The sequence below is a fragment of the Cydia strobilella genome, chromosome Z (genome assembly GCF_947568885.1).
Source record: "Cydia strobilella chromosome Z, ilCydStro3.1, whole genome shotgun sequence".
In the NCBI taxonomy this organism is placed as follows: domain Eukaryota; kingdom Metazoa; phylum Arthropoda; class Insecta; order Lepidoptera; family Tortricidae; genus Cydia; species Cydia strobilella.
The window spans coordinates 41,447,246-41,471,435 of record NC_086068.1 but is presented as its reverse complement, the minus strand read 5'-3'; the positions used below and the strand labels follow the sequence as shown (position 1 = coordinate 41,471,435).

At 37.7% G+C, this 24,190-nt stretch overlaps 2 protein-coding genes and 1 long non-coding RNA gene across 3 annotated transcripts in view; 1 reads left to right on the top strand and 2 right to left on the bottom strand.

Annotated features, from left to right (window-relative positions):
- The window catches only part of LOC134754930 (SPRY domain-containing protein 7), a 112,725-nt gene extending 104,478 nt beyond the window's left edge, over positions 1-8,247 (top strand). The window contains exon 5 of the mRNA XM_063691411.1: positions 8,122-8,247. The gene's annotated coding sequence lies outside the window, so the exon portion shown is untranslated. The remainder of the gene's footprint in view (positions 1-8,121) is intronic.
- On the bottom strand, positions 587-5,524 carry LOC134754972 (uncharacterized). Its single transcript, XR_010128988.1, has 2 exons — positions 1,821-5,524; positions 587-1,256 (listed from the first exon to the last, which is right to left on the bottom strand). It is a non-coding gene; the product is annotated as an uncharacterized LOC134754972 (long non-coding RNA).
- LOC134754881 (heparan-sulfate 6-O-sulfotransferase 2) overlaps positions 5,753-24,190 on the bottom strand; it is a 170,215-nt gene continuing 151,777 nt past the window's right edge. The window contains exons 6-8 of the mRNA XM_063691340.1: positions 18,689-18,933; positions 9,679-9,863; positions 5,753-6,394 (exon numbers count right to left, since the gene is read on the bottom strand). Of these exons, the coding sequence (XP_063547410.1) occupies positions 6,247-6,394; positions 9,679-9,863; positions 18,689-18,933 (578 nt within the window). The 3' untranslated portion in view covers positions 5,753-6,246. The remainder of the gene's footprint in view (positions 6,395-9,678; positions 9,864-18,688; positions 18,934-24,190) is intronic.

The window sequence follows — 24,190 nt, the reverse complement described above, 5'->3', positions numbered from 1 at the left end:
CGTTCTTTGCAATGTAGGACTGTAGGTAGCTCCTAACTATAACGATGTTTATTACCCGTCTTTAAAAAAGAGGAGCTTCTTAATATTGTCTTCGGTTACCGCGATAGTTACTTTACTCATGAGACAATACACGATGACGCGATGTAATCCGTTTTCATAGTATTATTTCAGGAAGTTCTTAATTAATCAGATTTATCCCCAAATAATTGGTTAAGTATACATATTAGTGCATGAATTAGCCTTGTTCTTCTCGCGTTGTATTTATATTGGGTGAACTGTGCTTCTTTTGTGGTCAGCAGAACGCGGAACTCCAGCCCGCTGTCTATGTGCGCGGGCTCTAAATAATGTTTTCTAACTATATCAGTTACAAGACTTACAACTTACTTACTTACTAAGTGCCTATACACAACGGGATGTTTACTAATTTAATTTAAACTCCCGTCCCGATTGTGACCGGTAATAAAATTTTACGTAGCAGCGAACTTCACTATGTGTGTAGGTAACGTAACGTAGGTAATAAACTAGGTAAAAGGCACGTAGAGGTACCATTTAACAAGCAAAGGGGAATTTAAAAAAAAAGCTACGATATTTTTGTATTTATTTATTTTACTCATTGTTAATTAACACAACATATGATTTGGTTCAGTCTGGAACTTATTAAACTAAATCCTAAAATTTGGTACTAGACCACACAATGGGCACTAGTAGGTACTTACGTGCAGCTATTTAATACGCACATTCGATAAGTTACTCATAACACCTAATACGACAATCGTTAAGAACAACATTTACGTGCTCTATAAATGGCTAACTCGATATATGGCAATTACACCCATTAGTCAACGGCTAGTGGTTAGTGGCCAACGATCCCAGATAACCCCTTTCCCTTTCCCTTTCCGTTCTGATCGATCGTTTACCACTCGCACACTAGCAGCTCACGCCGCTACCGATGAAGTGTCGTGCCTTCTGGTAAACTGGTATCCTCACTATAACTAGGTATAATCATAAAGCGCCCTAAAATATAATAGGTACGTACATATATTATTTTAACTACAAAACATTTACGAGTAAGAGACCATTCGAAATACCTAGTAACCGATTTGGTCACTTAACATTTTTACGGGAAAGGGTGTCGGAGTAAATGTATTGTTAGCAGAGAACAAAATATAAAGCTCTGGATTATGCGATCGATTATTATGAAATATTGGGTGCATAAAGATTTTATCACAGGGCATAGTGTAATATTTTTTCTTAAACTTGCAATGAAATGATGATATGACTTACTTCAAATTAAGTCCGAAAATACTACGTATCCGGTGCGATGAGTGAATATGATTGTAAAGGAGTTTCATACACCTAGGCCTGTAAAGCAACCTTCTTTTGTTTGTAACGTCAAATTGGGACACGTCTTGGCATTCTACCATATAAAAAAACCTATAAGTAATATTTTTGGTTTCTTCGTTATGACATTCTGCCATTTCCCTTTTTTTTTTCTTTTTGTGTTTTTTTTTATTAAGATTTCTGCATGACTAAATAACTTTTCCTGGTGAAAAAAAAAAAATCTTTATAGGGCATCTCCTAAACCGTGCGTCTCGTAGGGCAAAAATAATCTCGCGCACTGAATCACATTAGGACATGAAATAATAATAATCATCATCATATTTTTATTATTATGTCATTACAAGTTTGAGAAAAGCACCATACAAATCTCGGCGAGAAACGGGCTTGCCGGCCGCGTATCCCTATCCTCGCTACGCTCGGCCGTCTATATCTACTTGGCCTGCAACCCTTCGTTTCCCGGCCTCTATCGTAATTTACACCGCAAAATTATTCATATCATATAATCATAATGAACATTAATCTTATTTAAATCTAAAATTACATTGCAAGCCAGTACTGTTGACATTTGTTCAGCGAATAACCAATCAGAGGAAACGAAAAACAATGACTACATCACACAGATAGATAAGTAAAAAATACGTTTTACACGCCTGAGTAACATACAAAACATCTTTTCAAGAATTAATCGATTTTCTAGCAACAGGCAACATCTAAGTATCAGCTAAGCGAGCGAACAAAATGAACGCAAGACAAGTAGTGGGAACCTATCTATCGACATTATTGTCAAAGGTCGACCTCTCCGCCGCGCGCTGCGAAAAAAATGTGATCGTACAATGATTATTCATCTGCTTCGGGAATCGACATTGTTTTCAAAAAGTATACGCCAGCAAACAAATAATAAATAATATATAATGGCAGTGCTTCAGACCCAGATAAGGCGATTAACACACTGCCGTCGCATGTCGTTGCGAAGTGCGAAGCGTTCGCGTGCGGCGACGACGGTACGATGGTGCGGTTTTCTCCGTATATTCGTCCGAAGGTGCGATGCGCGACGAATTGCGTTTATGAATAAAAATCCGTACGGTACGGAACTCGGTGTGGCATACCCTAAGGCGCGCACCGTATCTCCGCCCGAAAGCACGAATCGTCAGGCGATTCGCACCTTCGCACGGACAGGCGGAGCCAATGTGTTATACCATGTGGTTTTTGCATACAAATCGAGATTCTACATTAGATACTAAGTTAAATCGCAGTCGTCGGACGTCGCTCCGAAGTGCGAAGCAGTGTGATAACCGGCTATTGTCGTATTACTCGTACATATCTACCTATGTATGTACAGTCAGCTGCAGAGAAAAGGCACCCCCCCCTGCATACAAACTTCTGTATATTTGTATGGACGTGGGGTACCTTTTCTCTGCAGCTGACTGTACATATTACATGAAATCGTCTGTGGATTCATATTACATTCCATAGCTTAGTAATAAAAATGCTAGGTGTAAATCTATTACCCATTACACACGCCTTATTGAGCGTATACTGTGGGTATAGCTCGATTTGTGTAAGATTGTCCAATAATAATAATAATAATAATTTATTTATTACATTTCCTGAATAAGTATACTAATAGAATATTCCATATTGTTCAGCAAAAATATGTATAATATTTTAATAGGTTGTGCTATTTGAAAACTTGATGCTGATGTGGTTGCGATGGCGACAATCGAACTGCCTCAGGTACACTCAATCTTTATAGGGTTCCGTATTTTATTAGGGCCCAATACTAGTAGTCGTATATAGCTAAGGAGTCGGGTTGCAAAATAAATTAGTGGCTTTCCATCAGAGAAGGATCCTTATACTTCATGTGCAATAAGGACCATTCTATAAGAATATCCATTTGAATCAGGGATGTTGCGGATGCCGATTTGTTGACATCCGCGGATGCGGATTTTTAACGGCTCACATCCGCGGACGCGGATGTCAAGATTAGGCACCTAAAAAACGTCAAATATTACACTTTAGTAATTTAAAAAAAACGAAACTTTTAGTATTTGAACAAGAATAAAGGTGCCCCACAATCGCATTAATATACTTACTAAAGTCCAAATAAAACAAATTATTCACTTTTTGTCGCTGTCCGTCTGGGCTCGATCGACGAATCACAAAAACGAAACGAGATTCCTATTGGCTAATGACGAAATTACCTTGCACTTACGCCGCCGTTAAGACGTTCCTGTTCCACATCCGCATCCGCATTAAACTCCGCATCGATTTTATGCGGATGCGGATGCGAATATTTGCAACATCCCTGATTTGAATTTCAGATGAAAAGGTCCTTATTGCACTTATGGAAAGCCACATTTGAACACAGGAGTTAAGTATCCGCTGGATTGCAAATATGGTGGGTGGGTTAGTAGATTGAGTAATACCTGGAAATAAAACTTTTGGGTTTTTTGACAGACCTAGAAATAAAATAATAAACAACACAATGAATAGACAAGTATTCATTTTGAACAAGTCTTAAAAATACTGATTATATAGCCCTGTGCCCTGTGCCTCAACCGGAACTAACAGACTTGTTCATTAACGGAAATATGTCCTAGTAACAATAATATTTACAGTACAATATTTAAAGGGTACACGGAAAGAACATGTCTAGTCACTTATTTTGAGTAATCGCGGTTTTAAAATTTGGAACCATGTCAAAATGTATGGTAATTCCGTGACCAAGTCTTTTTTAATAAAAAAAAAGTTGTGTTACATATATTATACAGTGGTAGCAAAAGATATAACCAATATTCATTAAGAGCTCTACATTTTGAAATGAAAATCGCATTTTCCGAAAAAAGTGACTAGACATGTTCTTTCCGTGTACCCTTCATTTGTTTTACCATTTAATATAAGACCTTTCCTATAGGGCGTTTTTGGATATAGTAATAACCTGTACCTACACATGTACTCGTACATAGTTAAAGTGTAACGTCCATGGCTGGATTGGATTCGTTGACCGACTGGTTAATTAATACGCTTGTATGAACGCTGACTGCTATTTGGAATAAGAAACGTCGCAGCACATGCCATTAGTGAAAGCGACGGCTTGTTAAACCTATTGTTTTATACAATACAACAGTAGGTATGTGTGTGTTTTAGACATCTCTATACTAATTAAATAGTAATTTGTTCTCGAATTACAAGTTCTATTAGCCGCTAAACCATATTCTATTAGCCGCTGCTTTGCCGTGTGCTTGGTTTGAGAGATCACTTAAGTGATTTAATAATATAACCTACTTATACTTAACTCTCTAACCTAATTTAAAAAGATATGTAAATTATAATTGGACGAAACTAAAACGGTCGGCCAAATTATTTTAATAACAACAAATAGAACACTTGTTTGATAAAGCTGACAGGACAGGACAGGACCCAATTGTGTGGCTGAGGGATTAAGTAGACGGTCGTAAAGAAAATTATTTTTACTCTTTCAAATCATGTCTTAATAATTAGTTCAGCACATTTTTACGTTTATTACACCTGTGCAAATGAATGGCTTATTAATTTTTAATAGAGCGCAATGTAAAGCTGCGTGTAGTGTAAGCCGCATTGTTGTTGCCTATTATAGCAGGAGCACCGCGACTACAGGTGTCGTCTTAGAACACATTGCAGGGCACCGGGCACCGGACACCGGACACCGGACACCGGACACCGGACACCGCCTCGCCTCGGCCAAACGGGCCGTAGTTACAATAATACACGTGGCAGCCAAACTAAGCGCGCGGTGAGGACAGTACCCTCGAGGGTCTGTTAACTCAGCCACACGAAGGCCCTACCGCTACCATTATAAAGTGAGCCTTATTTTCATACTTACGTAAATCCGTTACAATTATTTTGAATATGACTTATTTCCATTTTTTGATCTTTGGCTAATTAAAATGACTATTTAAATTATAATAAGAGTATTTTTAGAACCATTACATTATCCGATACGTCGTAAAGATATAAAATATAAATTAACCTCGTAAGGCCCACCATACACAGTTTCCCTATTTATAATTTGAACCTTGTCGTATAATAGATAACGGTGACTTTCGTTTGTTTTACAAAACAATGAAACAAAAGAAATACTACTTTATGTAGTTTTTGAAAGGTTCAAATTAAATTGAAACAAAATGTACATTGTAATGCACATTGGGCGCATATAATCGATAATAAAGTTGGTTCTAAAAACAAATCCTAGTCATCAGAATTCCTAGTGCAAATTTCATTCGATTCGATTTCGTCTATTTTTGTATGGGATTTTGAACAGCGCGCCAAGCGGGACGTTTTGGAAACTCAAAATCCCATACAAAATGACACTTAATGCAAACGCGTAAAACGTCACGTCACGTTCTCGATTGAAATGTACACTAGGGGTACAGGTATCTTATAACTCTTATAAATCATGTCACTCATCATTTTCCGAGATAATTACATTAAAGGCTACTTCGTTGGGCTCATCCTAGATGCATTACCTACCCTGTTTCAACGTTAACATTCTTTTCATACAATAACGGGATAAAATATAATTTATAATTAGATAGTATAATAACAAGGGATGGAATTATATTATAGAACAATGTGTAGATGCCAACGTCGATGAAAAATATCATAAAATAATATTTAAGATAAGTTAAAGACAGGGATTTTACGAAAAATCTATAAAGAAAACATTAGCAAAACACTAGTTCTGCTAGAAGATATTTGTAAATATTTGTACAGAGCTACTTTAACATTTAGAGTTAATAGGCAGTATTAACTGGTGTAACTACGAACGCATTTATGTATATGAATGACGTGTTGGCGATGGCGGCTAGTTTAGGTAGTAGGGTGGTTGACTAGCGTTGTGTTGTGTTGTGTTGTGTTGTGGAGCGCTTACCGCCGGCCGCGGTACTTCTCCGTGGTGGCGTCCTCGAGGTTGCTGTCCCAGTCGAACTCCGTGACGCCGCTGCGCGGGGCCACCTCGCCCAGGTGCCGCCAGCGGTATTCGAAGTCGGAGTCCCGCTTCTTCAGGGCCTCGAACCTATTTATCACATATTTCATTTAACATACCTACAAGTTTGTTTAATTTGAAAATTATGTTTTCTTTGCTGTCCGTGTGCGGGCTTTAGTGCGAGCGTTAGCCAGAGCCTACAATCTAATATTAGCAGGATACTCGTAACATAACCTAGGGGTAGGGTCTAACATGTTTGCTTGTGCCCGGATGCAGTCACGTATTTTATTACAAGGTACCGTGAGTATATCCGGAACTTTTCCGTTATGTACCTAACTAGGAAAAGAGGAAGGGGTATGTTCTTGGTTTTGTCAATTAATAATAGGTTGTGGCGAGCTAAATGGGAAGTGACGTCCCTTGGGTCCCATACCCCCGAGAGTCGGTCAGGCCCCTCCCTCCGGCTTGCCTTAACTGGCCGGCTGGAGTGAACACTGAGCAGGGGCCGCAGGACTCTCACCTCTGGCTTGCCTTTACCGGCCGTCCAGAGTGGGGTGTCAGAGCTACATGCTCGCAGGGTGGTGAAATATCCATAAGACGCGAGTTGGCACACTGGCTGTTCACAGCCACTGGGTAGAAAGCGGTGCACACCTCTCCACACCCTGAGCCACTCACACGCAATGTTGCCTCCTTGTCGCTCCGTGCGAGCGGCCGTTTTTGTGGTCCCATATAGTGAGTTGGCGAGTCACCGCCTGCCCATTTTGTTCGTGTTTTAAACATAAATAAGGGCAGGTGCCATAGCCTTTTCCATAGCTCCGGTTACTAGTCCACTAACGTCTCAACCCAATATAGTGTAATATCACATCATTACATTTCGGCCATTTTTTTAAATTAAAACAAAAAGAATTTTCGAAACATACCAAATTTGGGCTCCTTCAGATACAATATGGCTGATTTTTCTTTGTACAATATACCACAAATGATACGTAATATCTTATTATCTAACACCAAGAAAGCAATTTTAAAAATAATTTCATTTAGATTTTTTTTTTTAAATTTTTCAATATTGTAATATTGAAAAATTATACACAACAAAAATATTTAAAAAAAATCTCAATGAAATTATTATCAAAATTGCTGTCTTGGGGTTAGGAATCAAGATATTACGTATTATTTATGGTATATTGTACAAAAAAAAATCAGGTACATATATCGTATCTGAAGGATACAATCTTGATATATTGTGCCAAAAACAAAACAAACTATACCAACTGATGAAAAGGCGCAGTTAAAGGGTTAAAGAGGTATTTCCCGTTCGATATATGGATATTACGTATCATTTTATGATTAATATGTACCGTATCTGCAGTACAGTTCCATAAGTCTCGTAAAATAGGTATTGAAATAGAACTGTGTCAATTTGTAAAATTGAAAAAAGAAAAAAAAATTGTTAATGATATTATTTTCAAAACTGCTTTCTTGGGGTTGGATATGAGGATATTACGTATCACTTGTGGTATATTGTAAAAAAATAATCAGCCATATCGTATCTGGAGGATCGTATCGTATTGGACCCGGGTATGTCCTTAAACTACGTCCAAAAGGACCCGGGTATGTCCTTAAACTACGTCCAAAAGAGAGGTATGGGCACTGTGAATGACATCTCGCTTTGTGTGGTAGGGCACAGGACAGCGGAGGACAGCATTCCAGATCTAGAGCCTACCTCCACCTTACAGAAAACCGCAGCCAAATAACACTAGACCCTACTAATAGTGTTGTGTTCCTGCCGGTGAGTAAGGTTGCCAGAGCTCGAGGGAGAGGAGTGTTAGGGTCGGCAACGCGCATGTAACTCCTCTGGAGTTGCAGGCGTACATAGGCTATGGAGACTGCTTAACATCAGGCGGGCCGTATGCTTGTTTGCCACCGACGTAGTATAAAAAAAAGCCCAAACTTGGTATGTTTCGAAAATTCTTTTTGTGTTAATTAAAAAAAATGGCCAAAATGTAATGATGTGATATACTTTTAGAATCGCCTCAAAAAGCCCTTTCGTATAATACCACACACGATAGGTTTTGGAAAAAAAAAAATTTCCCCCCCCCGGGAATTGTTTTTAGGAACTGCGGGTCAAAAATTTTGTTTTGACCTCTAGTATGCGTGTGCCAAACGGCTAACCTGTACATCGATTTGCGGTTTTTCTTTGTAATTGGGGTCGAGCGGCTTCCGCTAATAGCCCAGTGCATTTTGTTCTCTTTTTTTCTGTCCTACACTAACCGGGGCTTGTCCTTGGGTGCACTACTATAGTGCATACAGGGATAATCGTCGGTTGGTGTCACATCACTTTGGCCCCACGCATGCCTTCCAAATGTCCGGGTCCCCATGGCCCCGAGATTTTGTAAAGGACATACAAATAATAATAATAATAATATATTCTTTATTATGCACCACATAATGAAAAAGAATACAGATACAGAACACACATTACATTAGGTAACAACCATGCGTCGTAGCGCAAAAATATTCAGTTTCGTTCCCCTTTAGGTGACCCTTAATTTATACAAAAAAAAATCCAAAAAAAAAAACAACAAAATCTTAATCTCCTAAACCATGCGTCGTAGCAAAAAAAATAATAAAATTTTCGTTCCCCTTTATAAAACCCCAAAGTAATATACAAAAAACACAATGAAAATAAAAAAAGAAAAAAGTCTTTATAGGGCTGTATCTCCTAAACCATGCGTAGTAGCGCAAAAATAATAAAATTTTCGTTCCCCTCTCGGTGACCCTTGATTGATATTAAAAAAAAAAAAAAAAACTTTATAGGGCTGTATCTCCTAAACCATGCCTCGTAGCGCAAAAATAATACAATTTTCGTTCCCCTCTAGGTCAAGAAAAAAAAAACAAATAAAAAAATTGTATTTTTTTCTTCTTCTGTATCTTGTTAACCGTGCGTAATTTTTGTTCCTCCTCGATACTCCACGCACTGAATAAACTATCACACATGAAACAATCATCATCTTCATCATCATGTTTGTATTATTATTTCATTGCATGTTTGAGAAAAGCACTATACATACCTCGGCGTGAAAAGGGGTTGGCGGCCTCATAACTAGCCGGCCTCACTACGCTACGTTCGGCCGTCTATTCTATTTGGCCGGCAACCCCTTACTTCACGGCCTCTGTAGTAATGTACTAATATTATCTCGCAACGCAATAAGAGAGGCGCGAATGATGAATAAACGGAACTCACACGAGTAAAAATAGTAAAGAAAGACTAAATAATGTTAAATGTAAAATAACACTGAGTGTGTTGTGCGTACACGCACGGCACGAGTAGGTACAATAGTAATGTATGACTGTAATGTAGGTGCATAGATACCTACCTGTTGAACATGAGGTTCTTGGCGAAGTCGTAGAGCTGTAGGTCTAGCGAGTTGAGCTGCTTGATGTGTTGCACCTGCGCGGGCGACAGCGCGGCCATCGTGGCGCCCGACACAGTCGCGTTGTGCTGCGTGAACGGCACCGCGAACCGCAGGTTGAACGTCTCCTCGAACACGTACTGCGATATCTGACAAAAAACCACCACAACACGCATCATATTTTGGGCACGGCAGTGCCCCCGCTAAGTCGAGTAAAAAATGAGGCATGGCCGTACCATCCTTTTCTCGAAGCAATTCAGGCCATTTTCAACGTACTGTAATTTTGTGTTCGCTAAAGCGAGGACGCTGAATTTTCAGTGACACGTAGGGCATAATATGGCTTAGATATATTCACAAGAACATTCAATTTGGTACTTGTAGTTTAAGAATTACTGCACGTCAAAGTTTCGTGACAAGCTTTAAATTTAAATTTTAATGATAATTCGTTTTTAGCTTATCATGCCATAAAACCCCTCAAAATATTGAAATATCAGTCACGTTTGAGAGATTAAATAACTGCATAAGTAAGTTTGTAATCCTATATAAATATGTGCTATTACATATTTACTTTAGCAGTTCTTAACTAAAGGTACACTACGATGTACATACAATGTGAGTATGAAGATGTGTAGGTATAGTTTTGATATGTATATGGTATGAGTATGGTATTGATGTGAATATCTGGGGCATTATCTAACCGACGACCTTAAAGATCATTTAGATATTGAACGAGAACGCAGGGCACTGGCGGTGAGGAGTAACATGTTGGCCCGCAGGTTTGCTCGTTGCTCGGATCAAGTCAAGATCACTCTATTTAAAGCGTTTTGTCAGAGCTTCTACACGAGCAGCCTGTGGTACAACTGCACTCAGAAGGCGCTCAGTGCCCTGAGGGTTCAATATAATAACGGCTTTCGGGCGTTGTTGAAGCTGCCCCGCTTCTGTAGTGCATCTAAAATGTTTGCGGAGGCACGTACAGACGGGTTTCACGCCATCGTGCGCAAAAGAACTGCCTCGCTAGTCAGTAGGATGCGGGGCAGCTCTAACAGCATCCTAAAAGTTATTATAGAAAAGCCTGATTCGCCCATGCACAAACACATTAATAACTTAATGATCATGGGTAGTCAATTGTGCAAATTTTAATTTAATTGATTTTATTTATTTATTTGTGAATTCTATTTTAATTGATTTTAATAATTTATTGCGAATTTTGAATGTATTAATTAAATTTATTGTAAAAAAAAAATCCATTCATTTAATTTATTGTAAATTTTTAAATTAATTTAATTTAATTAGTATTTTAAATATCAACAATAGATTTTAAGTCACCATGTACCTAACCCCAATGGATCCTAGTTATCTAAATAAATAAATTATAAATTAAAATTAAAATTGTATAGGTATGAGTGCGGGTATGGTGTGGGAAGTGTGGGATGGGTACCTATAAGTATTGTATGAGTACAAGTATAGTTTGGTATGGGCATGCCGCATGAGTATTGTATAGGTGTATAGGTATGAATACGAGTATAGTGTGTCTGATGGGTATAAGTATGTATAGATATGAGCTTTGAGAAAAGTGGTAATTGACGTACAAGAAGCAGTACCCGAAAAGAAGGACTGCCTACAAAAAGAGATGAGATCCCATCAAAAAAGATGCAAGTCTCGCAACGCAATTCTGCTACTACAAAAAAGTTTTGAGATGTAATGCGAAACCTTGTGCTACAACCGTATCAATATTAGAATACATATTAAATACATATAACGAGTTGGCAATCGCACACAATGCTTTACTCGTACTCGTTTATGTGTTGCTCAAATTGCATGTCATTAGGGCTAGCGCTATGTTCAATTAGGATTCTTTTTAATATTTAACGATGATCCTTATGTCATTATGCAGCCGTGCTATCTCTAATATATATAATCTAATCCCTGGCACTGACTAAAATAACCGACTTGGTTTTGTATTACATCTCAAAACTTTTTTGTACTAGAAGAATTGCGTTGCGAGACTTGCATCTTTTTACATGTAATGTTTTTGATGGGATCATTTATTCACCATCAATCGGGTACATCAGGATACTATCATCGTATATACATATACTGTGGTACCTATAGATCATCGTAGAGCAGGGGGAAACTATCGCATCTTTTTTATCACACTTGCTCGAAAAAGATCTTATTTCCTGCAGATGTACTAAAGGACAAAGGCCTATATTGTTCCCGCGTGAGTTATGGATTGTGAAAAAAAAAAAGCTGTAACTCACTCGTGAGTTATAGTTTTTTTAGGGTTCCGTACCTCAAAAGGAAAAAACGGAACCCTTATAGGATCACTCGTGCGTCTGTCTGTCTGTCTGTCCGTCTGTCTGTCACAGCCTATTTTCTCCGAAACTACTGGACCAATTAAGGTGAAATTTGGTACACATATGTAAGTTTGTGACCCAAAGATGGACATGTAACGTAAATAAATTAATTTTAAACAGGGGGGCCACTTACGTAAATGAGAAAATTAAAAAATAAAGTTTGTCAAACTATATCGTGTTATATATTAAAATGAAAGAGCTCATTGTGAGAATCTCAAATATATATTTTTTATAATTTTTAGATAAACAATTTAGAAGTTATTCAAGAAAATAGGCAAAAAATGACCATTCCCCCCCCCCCCCCCTTTATCTCCGAAACTACTGGGTCAAATTTAAAAAAAAAATACACAAAATAGATCTTTACCTATAGATCACCGGAAAACCTATTAGAAATGTGCAGTCAAGCGTGAGTCGGTCTTAATTACTTAGTTTTTGATCCTACTCCTACGGGTTTTTTAAAGACATTCACATAAAAAATACATTGTTTAAATTGTGTAATGTACGGAACCCTTGGAACGCGAGTCCGACTCGCACTTGGCCGGTTTTTTTACTTATGTTACTTATTCATATGAATTTACTAGGTATAAATGAGTTTTACTAGTAAAATACTGACGTTTACAATTTAATATTTTTTCACCTCAGCAGCTCGAACAAGCCTGCTTTCGTCACTCCCTGGAGTGAGGAAAGTGCGAGTTTCCTCACTCCAGGGAGTGAAACAAAGTAGCTTTTTAATTTAGTGAAGGCCATGAACTGTCACTTCTTTTTTTGTCTGTATTATTTTGTGTAATTCGAATATACATTTTAACCTTTAATACGTTCTCACTACTGAGGTGAAAAATTATGTGTGCAACACGAGAGCAAAGTTATTTTACATCTCGTGTTTTTGAGTCCCTCGCTACGCTCAAGAATCTCGCTTTCTCGGGACTCAAAATAAACACTCGCAAGAAAAACCAACTTTCCTCTTATGTTGCACAAATAACTATTATCTACACACACTCATATCAGTAACCCTCTTCCTATGATGACTTCAAAATCCATAAATAATGGCCAACATTAAGATAAACTGTTTTGTTACAGCAAAGTTTTTATCTGTGAAAATGTTATTATTGCTAAATAATAACATCGATTTCGATAATGTTATTTCATTCAAATTTCGAACATTACTGAAAAACAAAGAAATTTGATTTGACCTCTATTCTAATATCAGTCGAGATAACGTTTTATTCGAAATTTGCATACAATTTTGACAAATCTCGCTTGTTAGTTGGTATCGAACGATATGGCAATCGACCCTCACTCTAGTTTGTCTCTGAATTTAAAAAAATACTACGGATGCGTGACATGCGTGAAAAAAGTTTTCATTGCCGCCATTTTACGTGCAGTTTATCTTGTAATTAGTTTGTAAGAAAAAAAAACATTTGTTTTGTTGTTTTTAAAGTAACTGTAGCAAAAGTTTCGTGTAAAATGTGCGATAAAGATATTTCGGAGACGCAACCTCATATCCGCGAATTCCGCCAGAGAGCAACTATGTCGGCTGTAATATGAGGTTAGTGAATATATCATAGAAAGTTTATAATATGTGTGTAGATAAAGCAGTGTATGTAACTGTAAATAATTAGGAATTAAAACACTCGTGTGATTCTATTATGAAACTCACTTCGTTCGTTTCATAAACCCACGCTCAGGTTTTGCTGCCTTTCATTATGTAGCAGTCACATAAACTACTATAATTTGATTAACTAAATAGGCGTTTTAAATATTTTTTACACAATTTTCAATCGTGGCTGAATGCCGGATAGGTCTGTGCCTTAGAGCATTTATTAACTGGAGCCGGTTTCAATAACTTACCCCTCTGCCAAAAAAACTTGCACGACTGTGCAAAAAGTCACGTAAATACAATGTCACAATCGATTATTGCTCATTTCCACAATCGCTTCGCAACTAAAAATGCCCGCATGTGCTGTGAGCACATGTAATAAAGGATCAACCACTTCAAGCATAGAAAGAGATGGTATATCATTCCATTTGTAAGTAATTTTAGTTATTTTTATTGGTCTAATATTATTTTTATAAAAATATTTTTCATCACACGTCGAATGAATCCAATCGATTCGAACGTGGAAAAAAACGTCACTCCCACGAATCTTGGTCTTCATGCTTTGTAAGAAATAATCTTAAGGTATTTGAAATAGAGTCGATAATAATATTAGCATTTTTTTTAAATAAACAAAATTACGGAAAAATCGTCACTCAAAACGACGCTTGATTTTCGTATTTTGGAATAATGAACCTAACTGCAATTAAAAGAAAGTTTAAAATTATATTTGCAGGGTTTATTTGTAATGTCACTAGACTTTAAAATAGAGATGAGGGTATGGTCGATACAATGAATAATTATCGATACGATTTAATAAAACTGGAAAATTTCCAAGTGAACATAGTAGATGACAAATTTTTATTAATGGTATCAATCGATCAGGTTTGTTTTTGGGATCAAATGTCTACATGGAACCATGGGCATTAAAGCAATACAAAATTCAGAAATGATAGTCAAAGTCCGACAGTCGTACTTTACTCCTTACAAAACGATATGTGAACGTGATAGATCGCGAGCCAGGCGCAAATTTCATCAGTCCCCTCCGAACCCTCGTGAACGTCAGCTGCCGCTCCGTTGGTGGGTTGAGGAATGGCAGCCACCGAAACGCGTAACACGGTCTTTCCACCGCGATACAACCGGCTGACAATTTGTTTTATTAACAATAGCATCTAAACTATCATCTGACAAAATATCACACGGGAGGCGATGACGCCGATGACTGAAAAGAATTTTCTTTTTTACATGTTCATGTGACCAGCTGACGGTCTTTCCACAGCGATACAATCAGCTGACGATTTTGTTTATTCACAATAGCATCTAAACTATCATCTGACAAAGTATCAAGCCGGGAGGCGATGACTAAATTTTTTTTATAGACTTTATTTGCTGCCACTCCTCAACTTCACAACACACTTCACGGGTTCATCATACATAACCGTTAACCACTATACGAGTTTTCGCCCGGGAGTCGATTGGTCATGGAAATCTGTTCCTGGCCCGCGGTCTATGACGTCAAGTTTACTGAGAGCCCATCTTGAATGTATGGAAAATAAGTAAAATTGCGATTTTTGTAGGTGAAATATTGCGTTTATGCATATAGTTGCTATACAACCTTTTCTTTGGATAAAATGCAAGGAATCGAATGGTATCTTTATTCCTTTATTGGAAGTAAAAAAAAACTTTAAACTTTAAAACTTTTAGATCCTGCATTTTATTATCATTTCCATATATTATTTTAATATGCACATTATTGTGATAAATTGCTCATTTGCTATCTATTTTACTAGATTTTGTTATAAAATTCAACATGTGTCATCATCCCTATTTATTTGAAATACTTATATATTTTGCAGTTTTATGAGCATCCCCCAAATATGCGTCCGAAGGCTATCCTGCATAAGTGTAATAAGGGGTCATCCATTAATTACATCACACGTTTAGGGGGAGGGGGGAGTCATAAACTTTGTGACGTAAGTAAGTAAGTTAATGTTAACTTATTTAAATTATTTTATTCGCTGTACAGTTAAATAACAAGTTTTTGTAACGATAATCGTTATTAATCGTTTAATTTTCTTTCCTAATCTGTTTTGGGTTATAAAATGACTAATATTTCTTTTGTCAAAAATATTTTGATAAAATATTAATAATACTTAATTCGATTTGCCGATTTCATTGGAAAAATGAGACGTCACACCAGGGGGGAGGGGTTTGCCAAATGTGACCAAGTGTGACAGGAGGGGGGAAAAACCTCGAAATTCGTGTGACGTAATTAATGGATGAACCCTAAGCCCTTAAAAGAGATACGAGTAGTTGCTCGAAATTTTCGACTTTCGATATTCATGTTTCGATTTTTCCACCCAGTTAGTTTAGGTACCCTTTTTAGATCCACCTTTTTTTTAGTTTATAGCAAACATTAATTTCAATAAATAATTGAGTTTCAATATCTGTAATTTTGATATCCAGTAAGTTATTTGATATATTTGTTAAACTATTCCTCGAGTACCAAGTGGCGCTGTCTATGACGTCTAGAAAATTATATCGATACGATAATATCCAGACACTTGGAAGTCTTATTAATCGGTTCGATTACGCCTACACCGATAGTGTGAAATAGTGTCAGCATATCGTTTTTACTGCATTAGTGTGCTAATTTAACTTAGTGTTGTAGTATTGTTTTAGTATGGGTGCGTAGTAACGACGGGAAAAGATGCATTTGTAGTTAGTATCTTTATATGTGTGCTACCTCGTCCCCCTCGAAAAACGACAGAATTTTTTGTTAGGAAAGATGTAGCGATACGTACTCCAGTTACTAATTCCTCCGAGGTCTGTTCCTTCGAAGCCTAACCTGAGTAACCTGTCAACTAATGACAATATGGCGGACGAATATTGAAACGTCACCGTATTTATGAATTATTTCGCTTAAAATTTAGTTTTTTCTTCGCAAGTGTGATGAAAAACATTGTGTGTAACTCCGGGGGTAAGAATATTGCAAGCCGTGCATCTAAAGACCTCATTTGCAAAATTACACTTACCACCCACGTTGCACAATGTATTATTAATTTAGTTATAGTGGATAAAGCTCCTATTTATTGTTGACTTCCCTCCAATTATTGGAACTTTCCACCTAATACGAAGGTAAATAATAATATAATCGTAACACTTCCTCTCGAGTTCGATGCCAATCAATACATGTTTTATGCCTTCAACTTTAAAAATACTGTATGTATCTATGCCTAGGAGATATTATATTAAACCCAAAGTGGTAGATAATACGAAAATATGCGGACTTGAAGATGTACTAATCTATTTAAAGAGTAAAAAATTTGCTAGATAATTAAGTACAATCCTGCACCAATTTCTGAATTCAGGCGCCTTGCGACGCCATGGGTATTCTGTACAATTGAGCACAATCCTTGTATATAAATTGTTTGAACAATTTTATAACACACCAATAATCCTAGTTTTCTACCAGTAAGCTATAACACCTACTTAAAATTGTCGGTTAATTCTTATTTGATGGGATTAAAGGTTTTCAGATGTATCCGACATTCTGAAGTATTCGGAACTACCCGAATACAACTTAATTCAGTTTTCACTGCCTATGTTTGTTGAAAACTGTGTAGACAAGAAGTACTCATAGCAATACCGACCGACAACATGTATTGTGATTTACCTACGTTCCGTGAAGCGGTGTATTGTATTATAACTTCCTAGGCTACGTGCGACAACACACGTGTGCAACCCATTAGCAAAGAGGATATAATAAGATAGAGCGGTACTGTTATAGTAAATTATGTAACCACTGTAAATTCACTGCCATCTATCGACATACTTTAAAACTAAAAATGAAGATTTATAAAAATCGTTAAAATGTATTTAAATATGGATAAATGATTTTTTTATTTGCATTAATTATTTTTATATGATTTCGACCCATGTTCTTTCACTGATATGCGTTAAAATTATAAATAACAAACGAAACCGTCAACTCCCTCTATACGAGAGTAGGCCAACACTAGTGGCGCCATCTGATCGAGAATCAAATTTTCGTGATTTTCGAGGCACGTTTTTTCCTTAGACTGTATCCATCTATTACGGAGTTATATCTATCTTTGCCATTAGTTACTGATCACAGAAATAGAACTCACAACGTAAAAAAGCGCATGTGCGGTGACCGCGATTATATAGCTTTTTAATATAGAGTACATACCTCATACAATCTGTGCACCCAAAACTCTACATGTATCAAGACTAGTTCAGAACCACGGAGTCTGGGCTTTCTTCAGAAATTGATATATGGCAACCCTAAGCCCGAGCGACAAGGAGCAAATGGCGCCACGGATACGGGAACAATGATTCAAGTGCAAATAATGCCAGTGCTTATCTTCGTCCGGGCCTCCGGGGTCAGTGCTCGCTGCTCGAGCATAGGTGGACTAGGTAATTGTGCATGCTTAGCCTCGCGTCCTTCTTCACTATACGTACACGACCCACATCCATAAAGCGCCAGCAACAAATCATGTTATCGGTGCCGATATTTCCGTCATATTTTACGATCTGTAGGTTATTCCGCTTCAGCAGTTTGACAAGACAAACCTTTGACAGTTGACAACCCCATTGATACACTGGGTTACACACAGGGGAAACGAATGGCTAGTTTTAACAACGGGTATTACATTTTACAAGCTACTAACCGGTAAAATAAACAGCAATTAATGTTAGGTGCACGCTAAGTAGCCTTACCACGAGTTGACACTTGATGTTTACGTTAGCGACTACGTAAACTCGGTCCCAGTCCATCTCGCTCGCACTGATGGATTGGTGCAAAAGAGAGGGAATGCGATCAAGTTCACGCAGTAGCTAACGTAAAATGTCAATTGCCAATTCGCGGTAGCCGTGAAGATTGTGATCGCGAAATGGAGGCACTTCTAGGTATATCTAGACTATCTAGTTATACAATAGAATTGTAGGTATAATTAGGTCGTATTTCAGTCAGGTAGGTTATTTTATTAGTAATAATTACCTTCTGGAAGTCAGTGAGGCCGAAGTAGGCCATGGCGGCGAGGTTCCTCTTGGCGGAGGCGAGCAGCACGCGGTCCGAGTCGGGCGTGCGGTGGCGCAGCGTGCCGTTGTAACAGCCCACGAGCGCCAGGTCGGCCAGCATGCGCGTCTGCCGGTTGTTGGCCAAGTTCCACGGGCACGCCGCGAACTGGTCCAGCGTCACCGCGCGCCACGTCTCGCCGCTGTAGCACGCCGGCACTTCCAGGCCTGTCGCACACATCACATGTCATACCAACACTCATACCTCCACTACTCCTCTCCTCCATACACTACCTCCTGATACTATTACTTTTACGCTTATCATCTGATATTAGATAGGTACCTATTCATAAACAGGGGTCTCCAAACTACCTCGGATGTGGCCCGTGAGCATACCAATTCGGCCCCCGTAAAGTGCCTACTTATTTAATTCCATACTACGCAACCCGGCTTGCGATAAAGAAGCGGAGACTCCACAGCGGCCTCAAAGCGGACTCAAAACGTTTGACATTTTAATGAAACCCTGATATAAAACTTGTAATATTTGTAGAATATGGGCGAAATTTGTAAGTGCTTAATTTTATTTCAAAATCCAAACATTTATACTTATACTGGTGGTTTGTGTCCTAAGACTATCTTACATACCAAATTTCAGCTTCCTAGGACTTCAGGAAGTACCCTAAAGGTTTTGATGATCATCAGTGAGTGAGTGAGTGACGGTGACGAAATCTGGGTTTTTTATATATGAATAAAATCCAAAGTATACCTCTAAGAGCTATGCAATTGAATATTTTTATGCAAGTAAGTAAGTGCAAAAAGTTTGCATTTTTAGGTCAATAAAAGCTGATTTGGCCCGGTAGCCACGAAATCGTACCGTGCAAAGCCCCCCAAGCAAGGGGGGAAAAGGGTCGGCTCCCCAGGTCCAATCTTTGCTATATTTCGGTCTGCTCGTAACAACTAGGGATTTTTCGACGAATTCGTTTTTGAAATAGTAGTACTTCCTTTTCATACAAAAAAATGGTTATCGCACAAAAAAAGAAAATAACAACTACTACTTACTATCTACCTTTTCTCGAATAGCTTCGTCGTTTTTTTTTGAACCCTCATAACTTGGGTTTGGATTATACCAGATAAACAAAATTCTAGGGATATGATGTCAATAGTGGACTTATTAAGCATAAAATATTCAATTGCATAGCTCTTAGGTATACTTTGGATTTTATTCATATATAAAAAACCCAGATTTCGTCACCGTCACTCACTCACTCACTGATGATCATCAAAACCTTTAGGGTACTTCCTGAAGTCCTAGGAAGCTGAAATTTGGTATGTAAGATAGTCTTAGGACACAAACCACAAATAAATTAAAAAATGAAATTTTTGTCCCTGAGGGGGTGAAAAGGGGGGTGGAATTTTGTATGGAAAATCAATCACCGCTAAACCGATTTAGTTGAAGTTTGGTATGTGGATAGTTTTTGTTATGGGGAAGGATATAGAATAGTTTTCAACCCCAAATCACCCCGTAAGGATGAAAAGGGGGTGGAAAAGAGCGTTAGGGGAAAGAGGGGGTACGTATTTCAGGATTTTTAATAGTAATTTACTAACCCAAACCCTTTAAATTAGGAGACGGAAGATTGTCATAAGCAACTTACAAAAAGAAGTGAAATCCCACTAAAAACATTTTCATGTTAAATGTTGCCAAGACGAAACCATAAGGCTCGCACTGTCAAAAAGTTATCAGATCTCTTGTTGAGCCAAGCTTCTAACTCTACAAGCCCTAACTTCACAAACACTACACCTTAGTCAAAATATGTGGCTTGACCGTTTCGTTACTACAAGAACTATTGTATTTAAAAAAATGAATAGTGAATAAATATTTCACCTTACGCCCATGTGACTGTAGCGAAACGGCCAAGCCTCACGGTACGATCTCCTGGCTAAAGGGCCAAATCAGCTTTTTTTCACCTAAGGATGCCAAGTGGCATCGCCTGAGAAAAAAGTGCATACCTCTCCGCACATTTCCGCACAAGACAGACATAACACCTGAGTAGGAACCAGCGGCGGTTGGTGATTATAGGGTAAAGGCACCAGTAGTCAGCCCTTTTTACGAAATTTCTATGTTCAAGATCGTTTCATTTGCTTACTAATTGACCTATAAGAATTATTAAAGTTTTTACTGTTCAAGAACTTCATATAGTTTAAGTTTTGTAAATAATAAAACGTTTTTAAATGTTGCTTTTGGAAATATTTCATTAAATATAATGAAAGTGCGTTTTTGCCAGTAATCAGCCCCCTGTGTACCAATAGACGGCCTTTAAGTACCCAGTGCCCAGCCATCCCATTTTTACGGCTGATTAGTGGGTTCTGAGTTCCACGATGTCAATGTCCTCTGGTCAGCCATACTGGATAGTTACTTATTTCAATCAAATTAAGTCATAATAATGTAAATATTTAAAGGTGCTTGGCTTAACGATTTAGATTTCATTTGAAAATAAAAAAAGGTCTGATTCCTATTGTCGGCCTCCCCCGGCTGACTTCTGGGTTTACGACCTTTTCAAAATTACTGCCATAAACCCAGTAGTCAGCCAAAGGAGGCTGACTATTGGATTTCGTACAAAAAAGTAGTTCCCAATAGTCGGCCGCCTTAAAAATGTTACTTTTATATGGATTTATATTTATTTCTCACTTTTTTCAGATAGAATAAGTATTATTCATGTGATGCAGTCCACATTCTTTTATTAATAAATCATAATTCGGCTGTTGACGAGTTATCAAAATACCATGTGACACTCCAAAAAAAATGGCGCATATCACATGATCCTTCATGTCAGAAAACAGCACTTCTTTGAAGTAGTGTTGTGGTTCATGCTAGACAATTCTTATAAAATAAATTTTTACTATTTTTCAATTAATAGTTTATCAATCTATAATATCACCTACTTTTCACATGAAAATTAGAAAAGGTTTGATAATTACAGCCAAAAATAAGCAAGAAAGGCTGACCACTGGTGCATGGCTGAGCACTGGTGCCTTTACCCTATAGGTATATTATGGGTGTTCACTGTCACAGTAAATTAACCAATGTCAATTAACCGACACAAAATACGGTCATTGAACTCTCTTATAGATTTTCGCTATTACGAATATCTTGACGACCGATAGACGCCAACTGCAGTTCATTTTACAAATGGATTCTAGGTTGTGAATGTTGTTTTAAAATTTTATGGAAATATGTGCCAAATTGTTAACACATCAGTTTCGGTCCAAGCAAACTCACCGCACAGCCGTCGCCCGGCCCGCCCGCGCCCGCTCCAAACAAGACATATATGTACTTAGGTAGGTAACACGAAAAACTAAAATACCTAAGAGTTACTTTTATCACACCGACATAACACAACCACGGTGTTTTTGCATATTGATCTAATTTAAAGACATATAAGTTTTTGTTTTTGACGAACATTGTTACGAAAGTTCAAGGTCTTCCTTTTATATTGAACTAGAGTCGATTTTGTAAACTTTTTTCACATTCTCCCGTTAAATTCATTCATTTTTAAACACCTTACAACAAACAAATTATGTGCACTTACTGTTTAAACTCTTGGTTAATTATTTATAATGAAAAAATGCCAAAATTCCATTCAAGCGCGTAGTTAAAAATTGACTACTAACTAAGGTCTGTTTACAAACAAGTGACAATATGGCGAGCACAATGCGCGCGAATTCGACGAGGCGCAAGGTCAAACGGGCTACGAAATTATAGGAGTAGGCCGAGTAGTATAGGCTGTCTATAAACTTATAATGAATAAAGGTAATTATTTAATTCGTATTGACTTTTGTACGATAGATCTTAAAGAGTAATATATTAATTAGGTACTTTAATTTCGTTATGATTATTTATGGGAGTGCACTGCACAAGCGCTCCTCAGAAGAAACCGCGCCTGGTAGGAACTATTATAATGCGGAATACCTATGTAGTAAATATTAATCACTAGCGACACGCCCCGGCTTCGCATGCATTACACAAAACCTTAACAAATTATAAACCTAAACCTTCCTCAAGAATCCCTCCATTGATAGGTGAAAACCGCATGAAAATCCGTTCAGTACTTTTTGAGTTTATCGCGAACATGTTTATACACACTTAGACGCGGCGGTCGGGGGACTTTGTTTTATAAGGTGTAGTTGATGTCGTAAACATTAACAGGAAATACCAAATGTAATGCTTCTTCTAACATCGTTTTATAAATCAATTACATGAAGCATAATTACATTATGATACAAGTATGCTAAGTTGGTCTTTACACACGAGGCGATATTGTGCGCGCGAGCTGTAAGCGAGCGCGCAATAAGAAAGCCGATGTGTGTAATGACCAATGCACACGCGTTTCATACGTTTTTCAACACTTGCGAGGAAAAAAAAGAAACTTTCATATTAATCAAATTTTATTTGTTAAAACAGTAAAAGTCTAAAATCTGTCATACTGCCGTCCGCCCCTCACTCCGGCCGCGGGCGGGCCGGCCGGGCCGCGGCAGGCAGTCGGGGGCGCCGGCGCCCGCCAGTCCGCGTGGTAAAATCTACTCGACCAATCAAAGAAGGCTCCGTTTCCATGCATATTATTAGCAATCAGTTACCTTCTTAACTCAGTCGGATAATATCATGAAAAAGCACGAGTGTTTAATATTTCAAGATTATGAGCCAAAAATCTGTGGAATAAAAACGTCGTTTTGAGCAAGTGTGCTGAAATAGTAGTTTATGCAACTGATACATAATGAGAGGACTTAAAACACAAGTGTGGTTGTATGAAACGAGCGTTAGCGAGTGTTTATCTACACACATATCATAAGTACTCTAAGATGGGTTCAGTAACCGTAGGGACATGACCTGCATTGCTACTAGTGCTACCTGTAAAATCTGTTTTTGCAGTCACATTTTTAAGTCCTAAACATTTTACCTCCATTTATTTTAGTAAATATGTATTGCATAACACTCGTGTACCAATTATGGATCTACTGATGTCTATTTTATTGAAATCCACTCAATAGTTTAGGCGCTAGAAGTAAAAATATGATTTACTATTCGACGTCCTCTCAAGGCGGCTGTATTGATTTTTCTATAATAAAACAAGTGTAAACAGGTTGTGAAGGTCAAGAGGAATCTACCGATATGTCATTTAAAAAAATCCGTCCAGTATCCTGAGCTACAGGGTGTACTGATTTTTAGTATACAAACCCATAACCCTACTTTCTGTTTAAGTCGCAGTCGAGTAAAATGTTGATATTGGGGTAGAATGTGTACAAACATATAGACAAAAGTGGAATTCATATTCCTCCAAGTTTCATATTAAGAGAATATCCCCTGAAAGGGTATAAGCGCTAAATCTGGATTCAGGTATTATTTTCTATAACAAGATGTATTTGTTCCGCAAAGATATCTAGGACTTTTTCGTGTAGAATTTAATAAGCTTTAATGTTGCCTTACACCATA